At 37.7% G+C, this 17,247-nt stretch overlaps 2 protein-coding genes across 5 annotated transcripts; both read right to left on the bottom strand.

The window, feature by feature from the left end:
• Positions 1–516: 516 nt before the first annotated feature.
• On the bottom strand, positions 517–4,040 carry LOC121732793. The gene is made up of 5 exons (XM_042122771.1): positions 3,929–4,040; positions 3,004–3,591; positions 1,490–1,573; positions 985–1,094; positions 517–732 (listed from the first exon to the last, which is right to left on the bottom strand). The coding sequence occupies exons 1-5, from the start codon at positions 3,951–3,953 to the stop codon at positions 544–546; spliced, it is 996 nt and encodes a 331-aa protein (XP_041978705.1). The 5' UTR covers positions 3,954–4,040; the 3' UTR covers positions 517–543.
• Positions 4,041–4,530: 490 nt separating this feature from the next.
• Positions 4,531–12,786, bottom strand: LOC121732795 (serine/arginine-rich splicing factor 2-like). Of its 4 annotated transcripts, XR_006036434.1 has the most exons (6): positions 12,502–12,786; positions 12,281–12,421; positions 9,493–9,666; positions 6,685–6,760; positions 5,207–5,298; positions 4,531–4,893 (listed from the first exon to the last, which is right to left on the bottom strand). XR_006036434.1 is itself a non-coding variant. In XM_042122774.1 (4 exons), exons 1-3 carry the CDS (start codon positions 12,681–12,683, stop codon positions 9,498–9,500), a joined length of 492 nt encoding a protein of 163 aa, XP_041978708.1. In that variant the 5' UTR covers positions 12,684–12,786; the 3' UTR covers positions 5,920–6,760; positions 9,493–9,497. The 4 variants fall into 4 exon arrangements, 1 of the variants encoding a protein (XP_041978708.1); XR_006036435.1 differs by lacking the exon at positions 5,207–5,298; XR_006036433.1 differs by having other exon boundaries at positions 4,531–5,298.
• Positions 12,787–17,247: the final 4,461 nt, after the last annotated feature.

The following is a 17,247-nucleotide window of genomic DNA, read 5'->3' on the forward strand; positions in this document are numbered from 1 at the left end:
AATTATACTCAAGTGTAAGCTCACGTCAATAAAATTATATCATTACGTCGTCATAATACTAATATAAAACATTGAGATGTCCTAGTTCAAGATTGTTTTATTTTATACCTGTCTATAAATGACGTTTGTTTTTAGTAAACAATGCTAAAGTCCAAATGTAGGATACAGAGAAATTGACAACCTTAGAAGGCCACTTGTGTCTTCCACTCGCACAAAATATTGGTAAGTATCTCGTTTCCACATGCACTTTGTGTGAAACTTTAAATCGCAAATTCTGAAAAATATTGCTTTTTGAACCCTTAAAAATTTTGGTCGCGGTCCGCGATACCAAGACTAAAATGTGTTTGTGGCCCGTATAAAAAAAGATTGATTACCACTGACTTAAGCTATTATAATACACTAGACGCGCGTATTTCTTTTACGGCGACTGGGCTTATTAAAATAAATGTAATAAGTGAAGCCTCCATTGCTATAGTATTGGTCAAAGTTTTAATTAGCTTAAAAATAATAGCATTTTAAAAGTTTATTTTATTTAAAAAATATCTAATTTCTGTCAGCTACGTTGTCTAGCATGTCGTCGACGAGATGTGACAGTTTGAACAGATTGTGGATGAATCTCCTCAAACAGCGACACTTGCACAGGGATTTGCGCAGTACACGGCTAGACTTCAGCTCGTTTTGCCGATTCTCGTGGTCATAAGGGTTACTTCTATACGATGAAGCCGAATTAAACTGAAACAAAAAAATTCAATGTTTTCCAACCGGACTTTATTTAGTAGCCCGCGTGAAGTCAAACCAGTTGAGTCGTCGTGAAAGACGTGAAAATTTTTCCACTTTTAAATCATTACTTTGAAAAACGTTATTTTTTACCCATAAAAAAATTGTTGCGGCCCGCGACACTGAGCTTGTGGCACGTATAAAAAAGGTTGAGTACCACTGTTTTAGTCTCTTAAGATATTATTTTTAATTAAAATATTGACTTACCTCGATTAGGCGATTTATTCTTATTTGTGTGTGTTTTTTCTTCATTTCAGTGAGGAAGACATCGTCAGAGTTAAATTGAATTGGACACACGAATGGCTGCAAAATATCACCTAAAATTATGACCCTACAATAACTTTAGATTGACCATATTTTATAGCAACTTTGCAGTACTAGTCCGGACACGGAACACGTAGAAAATACCTACTGTAGGTACGTGACATGGAGAAAAACCGACTCGACAATGTTACCAATAATCGTAACACTGAATTTAAATTTAATTAAGCGTAGTCTAAACTTTAACATTGTGAACTGTAAAGTGTTAGCAATTGTTGACAAACCTTTTTAAAAATAAATAAACACCGATAGAGTAAGCGGCAAGAAATTTTGACCAAAGAGTATAATATAAACTACGTAACAACTAGACGCGGAGTTTCAAGTATAACGGTTTGATTACAAAAGCTTAGAACATCTTTATCATAATACCTAGTTTTTTAAGGATACTTACACATTCTACCGACCACCATTCGTAGCACGTCGACCACCAGGACCGCCGTCAGAAACTGCGAACTGTAGTCCACGTAACAGTTGCCTGCAAGACAATACGACTGAGGAGACAACTTGCAAGATCCCATGGTCAACAGGAACATGCTGTCACAGCATAATATATGTAATAATGTATACAATCTGTGTGATCATAGATTGTATACATATATTAACGGCTATCACTTAACAGTTTAACACTCAGCATGCACCTAAATAATTTCTATCTTCTGCATTCATTTTTCGTCTATGCATGACTCCTATGAGGAGTCTTTCAAATTGGTGGGAGGAGAGGTTAAGGGCGTTCGCTGCGTTGAACGTGTGTCCGGCGCGGGCGCCCGCACCGTGCGGACTGACCCGCCTCAACGCAGTGCTGCTCTATGGGATGACATAAAACAAGCACGCCTCGCGAGTCGCGGGTGGCCGCGCCGGGCGCACGCTTAACGCAGCGAACGCCCTAAGAAACAGGTAATTCTACCACTTCAAAGCAACTAATGAAATGAAATGTTTTTTTTGTGAGCATTCTTCAGACATAATCCATATTTATTATAAATTCGAAAGTGTGTCTGTCTGTATGTTAACTCTTCACGCCGAAACCACTGAACCGATTTTGCCGAAATTTTATATGGCGGTACTTTGGGTCCCGAGAAAGCACATAGAATATTTTTTATCCCGGAAACAGAAAATACGATACGAGAAAGAGCGTCATCTAGTCATGAATCATGATATACCTACCTTTCCCAGAGTGGGTCACGACTCACGATGCACAAAACGCTCCGTGCATCGTGACACCAGAGAAGGCGGGCCCAAGCTTCTATTTAAGTTTAAATAGAAGTTTTTGGCCCAAGCAAGCCCCAAGTGGGGCCTCTGTCGGCCTGCGGGGCGCGAAGCCCAAATGAGTGTGGTCTGACAAAGGTCGGACGGCCACTGCCGGAGTTGCGGTGGGTGTGTCGTGTCCGTGGCTTCGTCTTGGGTGGCGAGAGGAGCGTTGCAGAGTTTTCGTGGGTAGGGTCGCGGCCATGGGCGTACCGAGGAGGGGGCAGCTGCCCCCCCCTGGATCATGTTGACGTCCCTACTAAGTATATTATCTAGTACTTTTATCTATAAAAATTAAAAATTAAGAAAACTAATTTTTGCTATTTGTTAGCAATACAATATTTTTACAACTAAAAATTATTAATCTTTTATTCTTTATAAACACCTAGCTTATTAAAAATCTGATTTGCCCCCCCTGGCCCAGAACCTGGGTAATTTAGCCCCCCCCCCCCTGGCACCAGAACCTGGATAATTTCCCCCCCCCTGGCCCAGAACCTGGGTACGCCCATGGTCGCGGCACATACCATCTTTGCCGCGATGAGCCCCACATATCCGCAGCGGGAGTCCCCATCCACTTTTCACGCAGACAAATGCATTAAATGCGTTAATGCATTTCTCTGCGTGAAAAAAAAAGTTATGATATAGGTACCTAAGCATATTTACCGTGGTGTATGTTCATTATTTGGTGCGCATAGGACACTAATTTCGACCACGTCGACTTTATAGTATCTGCGTTTAAACCGTACTTGGATAATTTATATTTATTAGCTTCTACCGGCAGGTCACAGGAACCAAAACTCTCCTCAGACATCTCTCCATCGTAAAGTTCTAAGTCTTCAATATCTCTCATGATTTCGGCTTCGTCTAAATCCTTCGTTTTTAAATCGACGATGTCTCTAGTAACATCGTCAGTTAGATCATGGGATTTTAAGCTTTCTTTATTAAGGCTATTACGGAAGCCGGTCAGCTTGGTTTCCTTATCGCAAAGATCTATAAAGAAGTTGTCTAGACTTGTAGTTGTAAATTCTGACTTTTTGCTAAGTTGAGATTGACTGTGGCAAGAAGAGAATTGACCGCTCAGTCTCCTTTTGACCCTCCTCTCTGATAGTCCTTCCCGTAACAATTTGTCTACGGAGGATTTACTTTTCAACCGTCTAGCGGCATCTTCCTGGTCTCTTTGTAACGACTTGAGCTGCTCATACTTGTACCAGGACCGGACGCGGTCACATTTACCGTAGATTTTGTTTGAATCTAAAAAAAAGGTTCAAGTAACTTCTAGAAATTGGGGGCGGCTCCCCGCCCGCGTAAATTCAGTATCCTGTGGTAATCGTACATTTTCCTACGATGAGATGTATCCAGAGCAAGATTTCAACAAAATCGACTCAGTAATTTTGGATCGTCTATTCGATGCAAACAAACGAACTCTTTTACAATAGGTAAGTATAGATTTACCATCACCTGATGAAACCTGCTTGATGGAACCATCGCCTATTAATACAGATTACACTCGCAATATCGGAGGAGTCGCAAGTGCATTGCTGCCTTCCTTCTGTGTTAGCTTTCTATTACAAGTGTATAGAAGCCTTACCTGAAACGAGGTCAGTAACATCCATATTATCCTACCTACCTAATAATTTCCGAATTTAAGTTATTTTTTTTAGATTTGAGATGGAAATATGAAAACCATTTTAATTTGTTGGGTGGTCAACCATAGACAATCTGACATTAATCAATTAAAATGATTTTATCCGGTCTTATTTTCCTCTATGATTAATTTCCTGCCTGTTCCTGCCAGATTATGAGCTCTTAAATCCCCAGTCAGTCCTTATACTGACTGTATAAGGACGTAAAGTGAATGGATTTAAGAGCTCATAATAGGCCCCCCAGTTCCGTTTTAGGATTCCGTAGTCAACGAGGGCTTGCTGATTAGCGTGTATACACACGGCGCCGCAGCGGCAGCGTTTTCGCCGCCTCTGTGAAAAGAACCCATAGAAATACAAAGATGAGTTAAATGAGTATGCAGCGGCGCGGCCGCAGTGGCGGTGCAGGTGTCGCTGCGGTGCATGTGTAAACACGCTTAGAACCCTAAAACGGAATCCTAACCTTGTGTTAATAATGACAAATACAAACCCCCTAATGCTCCTAATTGATTACAATTGGTATCCGAAGGTAATATAAAAAGAAACAACATTTAATTTAAGTATACAAATTTATTCAAATCCTCATTAATTAAGTGAAATTATTGTTCTGGTGTGACGCATCTTCTTTCTTGATGTAGATTTAAGAAAAGGTTTCTCTTCTAAAATAAAATTTTCCGTCTATATCCTCGACATCATACTATCATAATGTGATGAACAGGACATAGACGAAAGCTTTGCCGAACAGAGATTTTTCCAATCCCCTTAGGTATAAAAATATAATTTCAATTTCCTGTTTTATCATTTGCGAAGTGACTTGAGTGAGTTTAAAAGTGGGAAACACAGGGTGTATCTGGAAACACGGCAAACAGCACAGGAAACTGCCACAGCAATCAGGCCAGCGAGCGCCACCGGCCTGACAAACAAATTTGTGTATTAGTGAACATATACAGAACAGTTTGGTTTCTTACTCACAATAAATGCTGATTTTTATAAGTGTTTAATACAAGAAAACTAAATCTACACTACAGAAATTTAGAACTACAAGTACTTATTCTACAGATGAAAAATTCGAAGTTTCTATTAGAGACTCTCAAAAATTTTGGAGTATTCCATGTTATTTCTGTACATTTTGGCCTGAGTAGAAGTCATGACCTTGAGGCTCGTCTTATGTTTTAATGAAACAAATGTTTACCATGTTTTCTGAAGTATTAAAAATGAATCCTAACTTATGCTCGGCCACAACAGCAAAAAGGTTGTCAGGAAACAGCCAAAACCCCTCCCCGCACACTCTGCCTCGCCCCACACTCCACTCCACACCCTGAGCATACCAACATTTCTATTAATACATTAAACTTGCATTTATTTTCGTCAGTCACACTCAACCAAATGAGACATCCAAGAGAAATCCAAGAGGCAAGAAAACATACAAAATATGCCTCATATAGTGTTTAGGGCGTTCGCTGCGTTAAGCGTGCGCCCGGCGCGGCCACCCGCGAGGCGTGATTGTTTCATGTCATCCCTAAGGGCCGGTTTACACGTATTAAGTAGATAAGTAGTAACTAAATTCTAATTGTCATCTAGTTTAGAACTTACTAAATTTTAACTTGCTACTTGCTAATAAATTTTGTGTTTACATGTAACAGTTGTACAGTTTAGAACTTACTAAATTTTAACTTGCTACTAAATTTTGTGTTTACATGTAATTAACAACTTAAAATTAAGTTAAAATTTAGTTAACTACTTATCAACTCAATACGTGTAAACCAGCCAATAGAGCAGTGCTGCGTTGAGAGGGTCAGCCGTCGCACGATTACTATAACGAGCGCACGCCGCGGGCGCCCGCGCCGGGCACACGCTCAACGCAGCGAACGCCGTCAGGATTTTGAAAGTTGATGTTATAATCATTTGATTGAATGCACTCTTACTTTAATTGGTTTACTTTTAATTTGCTCTGTTATAAATCAACATCAATCAGGAAAAAACAGTAATACTCAGATATTATAACAAAGCATTTACATTAGAAGAGTCGGCCAAAATATTTACCAGCGTGTCCTAGAGGGCGAGTCTGATACTAGACCTGTGAGTCTAGTTTTAATCACCTGAAATAATGTCTATACCCTAATCTAAGTGTAATTTATGAATGTCTCATAACTCAGTCAAAACTTAATACAGTTGACAAAGATTTCATTAATTTCTAATTACTTTTTAATTTCATCTACAAACCTACACACATAATGAGCTCAGTGTTATTCTCACTTTCGTTCATTAAACAAAACAAAATCTGAAAATTTTGTGTGATAGATGACTGAATGTTTTGTATTGAATGTTGCTATGAGTAAGGTGTAAAAAAAGTAACTAGAAGAAAGAAATACATTAAGACGTGTACTTTAATATAACAAATCTCCAGAAAAAATGAGAGTATGAAAAAACAATTTTACCATGAAGCCAATCAGTGAAATTGAAATGCAAACACAAAATGAATTACTTTACAGTTCAAGCAAGATAGTTCCCTTCGACCTTCCCCTAAGCTCTTCCACTAAGCTCTTAGATGCAAAAATAATTAGATTCTTATTTAATTAACATTTAGTCACAATATTTAGAAAAGAAACATGACCATAAGTAATTCCTAATTTACTAATAATTGTGAAAATAATACATCTATGTGATTAATTATTTAAAATTAACCTTACTTATAATCTAATACCTGAATAAGATGGGGAGACAGCTTGTCAGCTCAGCTCGATCATTTCAGGTTCGTAGGGTTCAGAAACCCAGTTGATCTGCAAAACAATATAAGCATAAGAAATAATTCCAAAATATCCAAAAACTCTGTTTCACTAGCACAAAAGCACAAAATCACCAAGGTTGCGAATTTCAAGATTAGTTTTATGGAAAAAAATAATGCAAGCTATAATTTTGATTCTTAGCTTATATTGTCGGAAAACTTATATTATATTAATAAACTTTGATAGGGCAGCGCACATAATTCTTTTTTTTTAACACTGCCTTTAATAGACATGTAGCAGAAAACTATTATTTCGGGAACGTTTTTCTAAGTAAAATAAAATTAACAAAAATAACACATAATAGGGAAGAACTCCATGTAGAACAAGTATATTAAAATATTCGGCCAAGTGCGAGTAAGACTCGCGCGCGAAGAGTTTCGTACCGTCAATCGTCATAGACGAAAAATAGCCAAAAATTGTGTTGTGGGGAGGCCCCCTTAAATTTTTATTTTATTTAAATATTATTATTAACTAGCTGTTGCCCGCGACTTCGTCCGCGTTACCATAGTAGTTCACATCCAAAGTATTATTTATTGTACAAAAATATTCAATATACAGAATTGACTTTCCTACGATTTTACTATATATAGATGTTCCGCGCGGCTTCGCTTGCGTAATTTAGGAATTTCACGCAACAGTACATTTTGCAGCAAAAAATAGCCTATGTCCCTTCACGTGGTCTATTCTTCATGTTTGCCAAATAACATAAAAATTAAAAAAAAAAATTGCTCCAGTAGTTCATAATATAATAAGCAATTCCATATAATTTCCCCCGTTTTTTCCACATTTTCATCTATTTCTTCGCTCCTATAAGTCTTAGCGTGATAAAATATAGCCTATAGCCTACCTCGATGAATGGGCTATCTAACATTGAAAGAATTTTTCAAATCGGATAAGCAGTTCCTGAGATTAGCGCGTTCAAATAGGCCCTTTCATATAATTTCTCCCGTTTTTTCCACATTTTCCTCTATTTCTTCGCTCTTAATAGTCTTAGCGTGATGAAATATAGCTTATAACCTTCTTCGATCAATGAGATATCTAACACTGAAAGAATTTTTCAAATCGGACCAGTAGTTCCTGAGATTAGCGCGTTCAAATAAGTCCTTTCAAATAAATTTCCCCCGTTTTTTCCTCTATTTCTTCGCTCCTATTATACTTAGCGTGATAAAATATAGCCTATAGCCTTCCTCGATAAATGGGCTATCCAATAGTAAAAGAATTTTTTAAATCGGACCAGTAGTTCCTGAGATTCGCGCGTTCAAACAAACAAACAAACTCTTCCCAATTATAATATTAAGTATAGATTATTGAGGTAGACATAACTAAGGCCATTATGAAAATGTCAAGTGCCTAGCTGTTGTCATTATTGATTACGAGCAAAAAAGGTAAAAAATAATAATGTTTGTTGTATGAGAAAAATAAATAAAAATAAAAATATTAATTTTATTTACCCGACTGCCAGGAGGGTTATTTGTTTTTAGTATTTGTTGTTATAGCGGCAACAGAAATACACAATCTGTGAAAATTTTAGAAGTCTAGCTATAGCAGTTATTGAGTTACAGCCTGTCTGTCTGACAGACAGACGGACAGACATCGAAGTCTCAGTAATAGGCTCCCGTTTTACTTTTTGGGTATGGAACCCTAAAAATTTATTTATTTTATTTATTTATTTAACAAAATTGTCAATTTAATATTTGGCACGAAAACGTATCTGTAGTCTGTATAACGTCAGTGCTGTTTGACAATTATTGACAATGGCCCCACCTGATCGTATGTCTCAAAAAGTTGTCATGCCCTAAGTTCCATTTAGCTTTAAAAACGGTCAAAACACTCAAAATTTTGATCGTTTTTAACGCTAAATGGAACGAGGGGATAGTATGTGTGACGTAACTGAATGCTGATTGGTGTTTTGAAATCTGTTCCGTATTAAGTTACTTTTAATTCATATTTTTTGTAAAAAAACAATATTTTATAAAATATTTATCTTTTTTATGAAATAATGGGGCAAACGAACAAATGGGTCACCTGATGGAAAGCAACTTCCGTCGCCCATGGACACTTGCAACATCAGAAGAGCTGCAGGTCGTTGCGGGCCTTTTAAGAGGGAAAAGGGGAAGACAAGGAAGGAAATAACCTATATTCAATTTCATTGAACAAATGCATATTTCTAGTTGAACTTGGCCTAGGAAACCGTATTTCACCCTTATCATCAAATAAAAGCTTATGATTGATAATTATTGCTGGTGCGGAACCCTTCATGGGCGAGTCCAACTCGCACTTGGCCGGTTTTTTATAATTAAAAATTAATATCTTTTAGTTACTTTTTAAAAATTAGATTCTGCATAAAAACTACAATATCTTAAGTAATTACAGGAATTAAATAGCTCAATTTTTACAATTATTTTGAAGTTTTTGTTGAAGATCATATAATAAGATACATTCCCGGGTAGACTTTCTATGCATGCATATTGATATATTTTAAAATGCACTTTATTTATAGATTACTTATATTGTTTGATGTACACTTAAAATAAGTTAGTTTAAGTAATTTAGTTACTTTTTCTAATTGAACTTAAGATTTGAGACGCAATTTTCTGGCAAAACCAATTCTGCACCTTGGTGATTTTGAGCCAGCTATATTGAAATTTTAAACCAACAATAATTGTTTAATAAACTTTTAAGACATAAATTAATCTGATTTCCAGCAAAGCAACTTATGTACTTACCATGTTTAGTGCCTGGAACGAGAACGGGAGCGGCTGCGGCTATGAGAGCGTCCCCTGGAACTCTTGGAGCCGGAGCGGGAGCGCGAGCGCGAGCCGGAGCGGCTGCGAGAGTACGAGCGCTTCCTGGACCGAGAACGGGTGCGGCGGCGCGAACGGGAGCGGGACCGAGAGTGGCTAAGACAAAATTAAAAAAAAATTCAACATTACTTATTAGTACGGGAGCCTTTAAGTAGTTTTAATCTTTTTTAAATATATGTAAGTATTTTAAAAAGATTAAAACAACTTCAAAATTGTACCTGATTGAGAATAATTAAAATTTCCTATCTCAAAAACTACTGAACCAATTTTGATAAAACTTGCAGTATTCTCTAAGATACCTAGTACTTACAACAAAAAAGAATTACATAAATCTGACTTGTAGTTCAAACATATGCGAATAAAAACATATAAACACAAACATATATCGCACCTTCGGTGCAACAAAGTCACAAATAGCCAAAACTGCAAAATTAAGCTAATTATGCCAAATTGTTTCTAAACCATGCCTGTACTTGGGGCAACAAAGACATTCGCGAAAGTTTCTCGAAATTATACTAGATGGCGCAAGTGCCTTTGTGGTTATTGGCGGTTATTCCATTGCGTTTTGGGCCGACAAAGTTTCATTAGTCAGTAGTGTCCCCGCGCCCGCAAGTATTTGACGAACGTTGGACCTACAGCCACACAAAGGTATTTATGACCATTTTTATTCTTATATGTTGGAGCAACAAAAACGTATCTGTTATTAACACCTCAATATTTTTTAAAAAATTACAATAATTTTGGAGCTACAACGGCATTTCTTTAATAACCGTTTTTGTTGATCCAAAATTATTATATTATTTAACTATACAAATTGGATCTACAAAGTCATAAACTATAATAATGCTGTAAAGGTTCAATATTATTATTTAAAACTTGGTTATAAAGGACTTGTGACTTTTTGATTCCAATTTTTTGTATCATGTGTACTATCTGTTTAGTTTAAAAATAAAATTGAGACTTTGTTACCCCATAGGTTCATTTATGATAATTTTTTTATCAAAGTTGCAAGTAAACCGCATATTTTTTATTTATTAATAATTTGATGACGATAGTGATGATCAGCTATGTTATTTTCTGAAAGGCTGTATGATGAGCTCGTCACCGAATCTACAATCATGTACCCAATGGATTTCCAACTTTATAATATACATTCTAGAACATAAACTTGAAGATCCACGCTGGACCGAAAGAGTTTCGTCTTCAATTTTAATTGATCTAATTAAGGGTTGATCAATTAGATTAACTATAAAATTGAAGACAATTCACAATTTCTTTACTGTTGTTACTGACTTCAGGCTTTTGCATTATAAAAATGTAATTTATTAATAATATTTTTATTCTAGATGGATCTGACTATGAACCACCGCAAAAAAGGTACAAAAGAATGTTATTCCGACAATCCGTAGTATATCCAGCTCTAGCAGTGATTCCTTCGATTCTAACGGCGATTCTTCCAGCTCAAATGGCGGTACATCCAGCTCAAGTTCATCTAGCTCTCATCTGGCAGTCGTTCCAAGCACTCTAAATCTACATTTCGCTGCAAACGTCTTTCTAATGTGCCAATAATTGTGTATCATAATGCAGTCTGTGAGAATATACCAAGTACTGAACAAGGAAGTATTGTTACAAAGTCTAAAAAAGAACCAGAAACCCGAGTCAATGGCAAAAAAACCAGAGAAAGTATTTAAAAAAACAAGCATAATGGTCAAGCATAATAACTTCCCACACCGCTTTCGGTGACGGTGGCCGGTTTCATTGAAGCCAGGCCAGTTACGCAGGATTAATTTTATAGTGCCCAAGTATGTGCGCAGTACACAAGAGCACTCTCTATTCCGTTTACTCTCATAACCCAGTAGGACAGACGACCGACACTACTGGTGAGAGATCTGGCGCAGGACCGACTTTTTACACGCCCATTCGACTCATGGATCATCTTAATTGTCTGACAATCAGGTAATCAGCCTGCATTGTTAGTTGTAACCAAACTTGGAAATAACACGTTTCCAACGCGGGATTCGAATCCACGACCTTCGAGTCAAGAGCTGCGCTCTTTACCACTAGACCACGGAGGCGTCAGAATGCAACTCAAAGTATTAAAATGATGCCATTTACTGTTGTGAATGTCATTAGAATTTAATTGTTTTGCGTTACCTTTTATTAGTAGTTGATTTTAGAGAAGAAAATATACGATTATGTTTGATTAAGACACTTTATTTCATTTAAAACATACCTCGCTTAAGTCATTAAACTTAATAACTCCTGGAGCAACAAAGGCATAATTAAGGACACTTTTTTTTGTTATGTCTTTTATTAGATTTTTTTTGTTAATTAAGTAGAAGATTTTTACTTAGAACTATAGCCAACTAAATATAGAATTAATTATTTAAAGATATCAAACCTACTATGAATTGTTATCCTTAAATGTAGAAAAACATGCGGAAAAAAAATTAAAACCCTTGTCCTGCACAATTTGAAAATGAGCTGTTGTGACTTTGTTGTACCGAAGGTGCGATATGTACTTACATACATACACTTTTGAAATTTTGCACATGTGTTCAGATGTTGATATAGACTAACATAATATATAAACGAAAACTGGGCAGTTCTGGAAATATAATATACATACGCGTCGAATTCATAACCTCATTTTTTTGAAGTCGGTTATAAATAACCTTAAAAATATACTATAATGCAAATGATTTCCTACCTTCTGCGGCGGTCGTGGCGGCTTCTGTGAGGTGATGACGGTCGGCCATATCGCGCCATCTGCACGCGAAGCTCCCTTCCGTCCAACATCCTACCATCCAAAGTATCCAATGCCACCTCCGCTTGACGCTTCTCAAAGAACCTGTCATGGATATAATGTTATTACAAATGCTCCATATACAAAAACGTTTGCTTCTGTTGTAAAAAGTGAGTAATCTTTACCTTACGAAAGCGAATCCTCTACTTTCACGGGTGTATCTATCCCGTGGTATATAAATATCACCAACATCACCACATCTTTCGAAAACGCGTCTTAAGTCTTCAGGTGTGGTTCTATACGTTAGATTATCCACTTTTAATGATACCATGCCATCAATTCGTGGCGGAGGGCGACCGTAGCTCATCTTGAATTACTTTATTTTTGTAGATTTTAAACAAAACTATCCTCACACAAAAGCAAATGGATTTGTAAACAAAATGGCAGCCGCCAGTCGTGAGTCGTCACTCGCTAGTCATGAGTAGTGTTGTCGTGTTGCCGATCGATAATAATTAGTCTATCGATAAAATATTAAAAACATCTCAGTCGTACGATATTATAATTCATGTTTTCGACGGTAAAATTACAATCCTCTTTTTTAATACTTTTAAAGTATGACTATATTTTGCAATGTCATGAAAAAGACGGGTAACAAAAGCAGTTATTACAGCAGCACAGAAGCACTGCAACTTATAAAAACGTTTGTTTAGATATGCCAAATAGTATTACTATTTGGCAAGTGTTATTTTATATTTATTATTTTCAATTATCTCAATATTTAAAAATGATTTTGGTTTATTATCGATAAGCCGGAGTTTAATTGGACGGCACTAGCCATGAGTCAATGACTTTTCAAGACGTCAAGAAAAGTAACCGGAAATAACGGTCTAGTACGATTCTTTTGTCTATGGTGAAGTAAACCTATAAGTAGGAACAGACGCTCCGATTTGGTCGGTCTGATTTGGTCGGTGCCGACCAAATCGGAGCGTCTGTTCCTACTATAAAAGACGTTATTGTTTGTTTATTTGATAGGACCGTGCAGAAACTATAGAGGGCGTCGTAATTCGACAGCAGCGACACGATGCGAGTAAAAGAAGTAACTTGTGAGTGACTTTGGCTTCGCATTCTCTTTGACCCCGGCTAGTTTATAAGTGTTTTTATATGTTTTAGACTATAAAATGATTTAATACTTACACTCCCAAGTTGCCACATGCGGCCGCGAGAACAACAACAGATTTCCAAGAATCCGCGATCGAAGGATTAAAGTAAAAGACTAGATGACGCCCGCAACTCCGTTGCGCCAAAAATCATTTATCGCGCGAGAACCGTACATTTTCCCGGAATAAAAAGTATCCTATGTCCTTTCCCGGGGCTCAAAGTAAATCCATACCAAATTTCAGCAAAATTGGTTTAGCGGTTTGGGCGTGAAGTGCTAACAGACAGACACACGTTCGCATTTATAATATTGAGTATGGATGAGTTTTTAACCGTAAACAAAGAACGAAAGCGTGAATAAAAACGTTTAAAGCTTATCTAGTTATCTAAGAAAATATCTGAAAAAGTAATTAGTAGCATTCATCAGCATAGAAAGTAAAAACTTGATAAATATTGCAATAAAATAATGAAGATGCAAAAAATACTTATAATAATTACTGAAAATGCTTGTGGATTAATAAAATAAAACAAGTTCACTAAAATAAATGCTTTTATTTCATCAACCTTCTGCAATTCGCTCGATACCATCTTTACAACTTTTGTCTGTCACTATTTTTAACTAGTGTACCTCATCAGTGCAAACACTATATAAGTATTCTTTAAATAATACACAAAGACCTTTAAGATATTAGAAAGAAAGGAGGAACTTATTTCTGCTTACGACAATCGTTTTATTTATTCGAGTCTATCTTTTCACAACACAATAACAACAGTTGCTAGGATACATCAGAATAATAGACAATAGTTCAAAACTATATATGCGACCTTCTTAACATTCCCTCTCCTCTGAAGCAACTGTTCGTTATCTGTATATTCCAGCTAGCTTGCACAGCTCCGAAAGCCTCGGCTTGAATAGCGGCTTTGTCAAAAAGTCTGCTAGTTGATCATTTGTATCAACCAAAGAGAATATAATCACTACGTGGTATCAACCTTCTCAACTCTTATGTCCTTTTCTAGGACACACTGCCTTATGAAAAAATGTCTCAGCTTTATGTGCTTTGTGCGCTGGTGCGTTTCATAAGGTGGATCATAAGCCAATCTTATGGCGGATTCGTTATCTATGTACAATGGCGTGCTCTCTACCAGAGTGTTAGCCTGCATAAATTTGACGATCCGTCTAATCCAAATAATCTCTCTGGCGGCTTCGCTAGCTGCTATTATTTCTGCCTCTGTAGACGATATAGCGACAGTAGTCTGACGTTTACTTTGCCATCCTATAGCACCATTGGCGTTGAGGCAAATCATGCCGCTGGTGGAGCGTCCAGTCGATTGATCACCACCGTGATCAGCATCACTGTAGCATTCTATGCCTTGGCCCGCAGTGGAAGACTTGTACGTGATACCGTACTCTATGGTGCCTTTAACATAGCGTAGGATTCGCTTTACTCTCGCTACGTCTTCTGGTGTTGGGCTATCTAGCTTGCGTGACACTATTCCAACCGCATAGGCAATATCTGGTCTAGTGCCAACCATCAAGTATGAGAGTGCTCCAACTACTTGTCTATATGGAAAGTCATGATAATCATTTTGATCTTTTGAAGCTGGCACGCTGTCTTTTACGATCGGGGTTACTGCGGCTTTGCAATCCTGCATTCCAAACCGTTGTAAAAGCTTCTTTGCGTAACTTTTCTGATCAATTTTGATTGAGCCATCTGATTTCCGGTTTATTTCTAAACCTAAGAAATAGGAACCGTTACTCGTCGTGATTTTAAATCTTTGCCGCATTTCGTTCAGAAACACCTCAGTTTCTATTGAACTCGCTGAAGCTATTAATCCATCATCAACGTATAACGCTATCAGTAGCTTTCTCTTTCCCTCTCCTCTTTTAAACAAGCAGGGGTCGCTCTGACTCTGTTTGAAACCAAGTTTGAGGATGTGTTCAGTAATGGTGGAGTTCCAGCATCGCGGAGCTTGTTTAAGTCCATAAAGACTCCTTTTAAGCTTGCAAACCTTACCATCATTGTTTGAGTATCCTTCAGGAGGCTTCATATAAATCTCCTCTTTTAATGTGCCATACAGAAAGGCGGTTGAGACATCAAACTGGGATAGAGACAGGTTTTCTTGTGCAGCTACACTTAGTAGTGCTCTTATGGTGCTTGTTTTTGCAACAGGGCTGAAGGTTTCATAATAATCCAAACCTTTTTTCTGTGAAAAACCTCTAATTACAAGTCGGGCTTTATATTTATCAATCGACCCATCTGGATTCGTCTTGATCTTAAAAATCCACTTGCTTGAGATTGCTTTTCTGCCTTTAGGTAAATCTACCATCTCCCATGTCTCATTTTCTTTCAGAGAATTAATCTCATTATCCATTGCCTTTTTCCACTCATTTGAATCCTTACATGTTATTGCTTCCTTAAATGTGTTCGGCTCTATCAGTTGTTCATCGTTAATTGAATTCATACAAACGGTGCAGACAAAGTCTTGATATTTAGCCGGTGGCTTAAGATTTGATCGCTCTCTTAGCATCATCCTACCTTCAGCTTCAACCTCAGATGCAGTCAGTGGGGTGTCTGCCCTTGACTCACTTGCATCGTTGACTTCATAGTCTGCTTCGATGTCATCGTGAACATCTTCATCAAAGGATTGTTCCGTCTCAGGAAATGTCTGTTCTGCCATAGCCATGTCATCTTCAAAAGCAGCTCCATTCTCTGCACGCGATGGTTCAGCAGCACGCTCTACTTGCTGAGAGGGCGGTGCTATACCTTCATCGTGGCTTGTCAATGGCTGCTGGTTTTCTATGACGGCCGGTCTAAAACTTTCAATTTCACGAGGTATGACGAAGTCAAATGTGGTGTCAGGTCTTTTATCAGCAGTACTGTTCGGTGTGGCTATGGGCTCGTCAGATTCTTCTGGATGACCGATTAGAGGATTCTCATCAAAAATCACATCTCTCGAACGAATCAATTTGAAGGTGCTGCTGTCCCATATACGGTAGCCATCATCAGCATCATAGCCGATAAGTATACCCTTCTGTGCCTTCTTGTCTAACTTCTTTCGTCTTTGTTTCGGAACATGTGGATAACAGTGGGATCCTATTATTCTTAAGTGGTGTATTCTGGGCTTCTTCTGGTGCCATAGCTCATACGGTGATCTATCACCTACAGTGGTAGGACCTGTCCTGTTTAAAATGTACACCACTGCAGATACCATTTCAGCCCATAATGCAGGAGGAATTTCAGCATGTGCGTACATTAGACTTCGTGCCATTTCCACAACTGTCCTGTTGTCCCTTTCAGTTGGGTTCTGTTGTGGCGTATAGGGCATAGTCAATCGTTGTACAATTCCTTCCTTCTTGAGAGTAGCTTGTACTTTCGCGTTGACAAACTCTCCGCCATTGTCGCTCAGTAGTTCTTTAATAACAACTCCAGATGCTTTGACTTCAGCGAGCATGAGCAGCAACTTTGCGTGTACTTCAGCTTTCTGTTTCATAAAATATACAAATCTGTACTTAGTATATGCATCTTTGAAGAGGACGAAGTATCGTAAGTTTGTGATAGAATATGGGAAGGGCCCGCATACGTCTGCATATACCAGTTCTCCGGGTTTTGTCGCTTTATCTCTGGTCCCAAACTTTAGACGGTGGGATTTTCCATAGATGCATCCTTCACAGAGTTCTTTAGTTGCTGGTACTTTTATGGCAAATTCCTTCTCTATCACTTTCTTAACGTGACTCTTATTTTGATGTCCAAATCTTTCGTGATATAGCTGTAACA

This window comes from Aricia agestis, chromosome 12 (assembly GCF_905147365.1).
Source record: "Aricia agestis chromosome 12, ilAriAges1.1, whole genome shotgun sequence".
NCBI classification, from domain to species: Eukaryota; Metazoa; Arthropoda; class Insecta; order Lepidoptera; family Lycaenidae; genus Aricia; species Aricia agestis.

Bases quoted from the DNA above. Each gene is read 5' to 3' on its own strand.
- LOC121732793 (XM_042122771.1), bottom strand. From the start codon at position 3,953: ATGGATGTTACTGACCTCGTTTCAG. The intron at 1,574-3,003 runs GTAAATATGCTT...ATTGTCTTGCAG, and splicing joins AATAATGAACATACACCACG to GCAACTGTTACGTGGACTAC. The intron at 733-984 runs GTAAGTCAATAT...TTTTTGTTTCAG, and splicing joins GAATAAATCGCCTAATCGAG to TTTAATTCGGCTTCATCGTA.
- LOC121732795 (XM_042122774.1), bottom strand. From the start codon at position 12,683: ATGAGCTACGGTCGCCCTCCGCCACGAATTGATGGCATGGTATCATTA. The intron at 12,422-12,501 runs GTAAAGATTACT...TATCCATGACAG, and splicing joins AGAGGATTCGCTTTCGTAAG to GTTCTTTGAGAAGCGTCAAG. The intron at 9,667-12,280 runs GTAGGAAATCAT...ATTTTGTCTTAG, and splicing joins CGCCACGACCGCCGCAGAAG to CCACTCTCGGTCCCGCTCCC.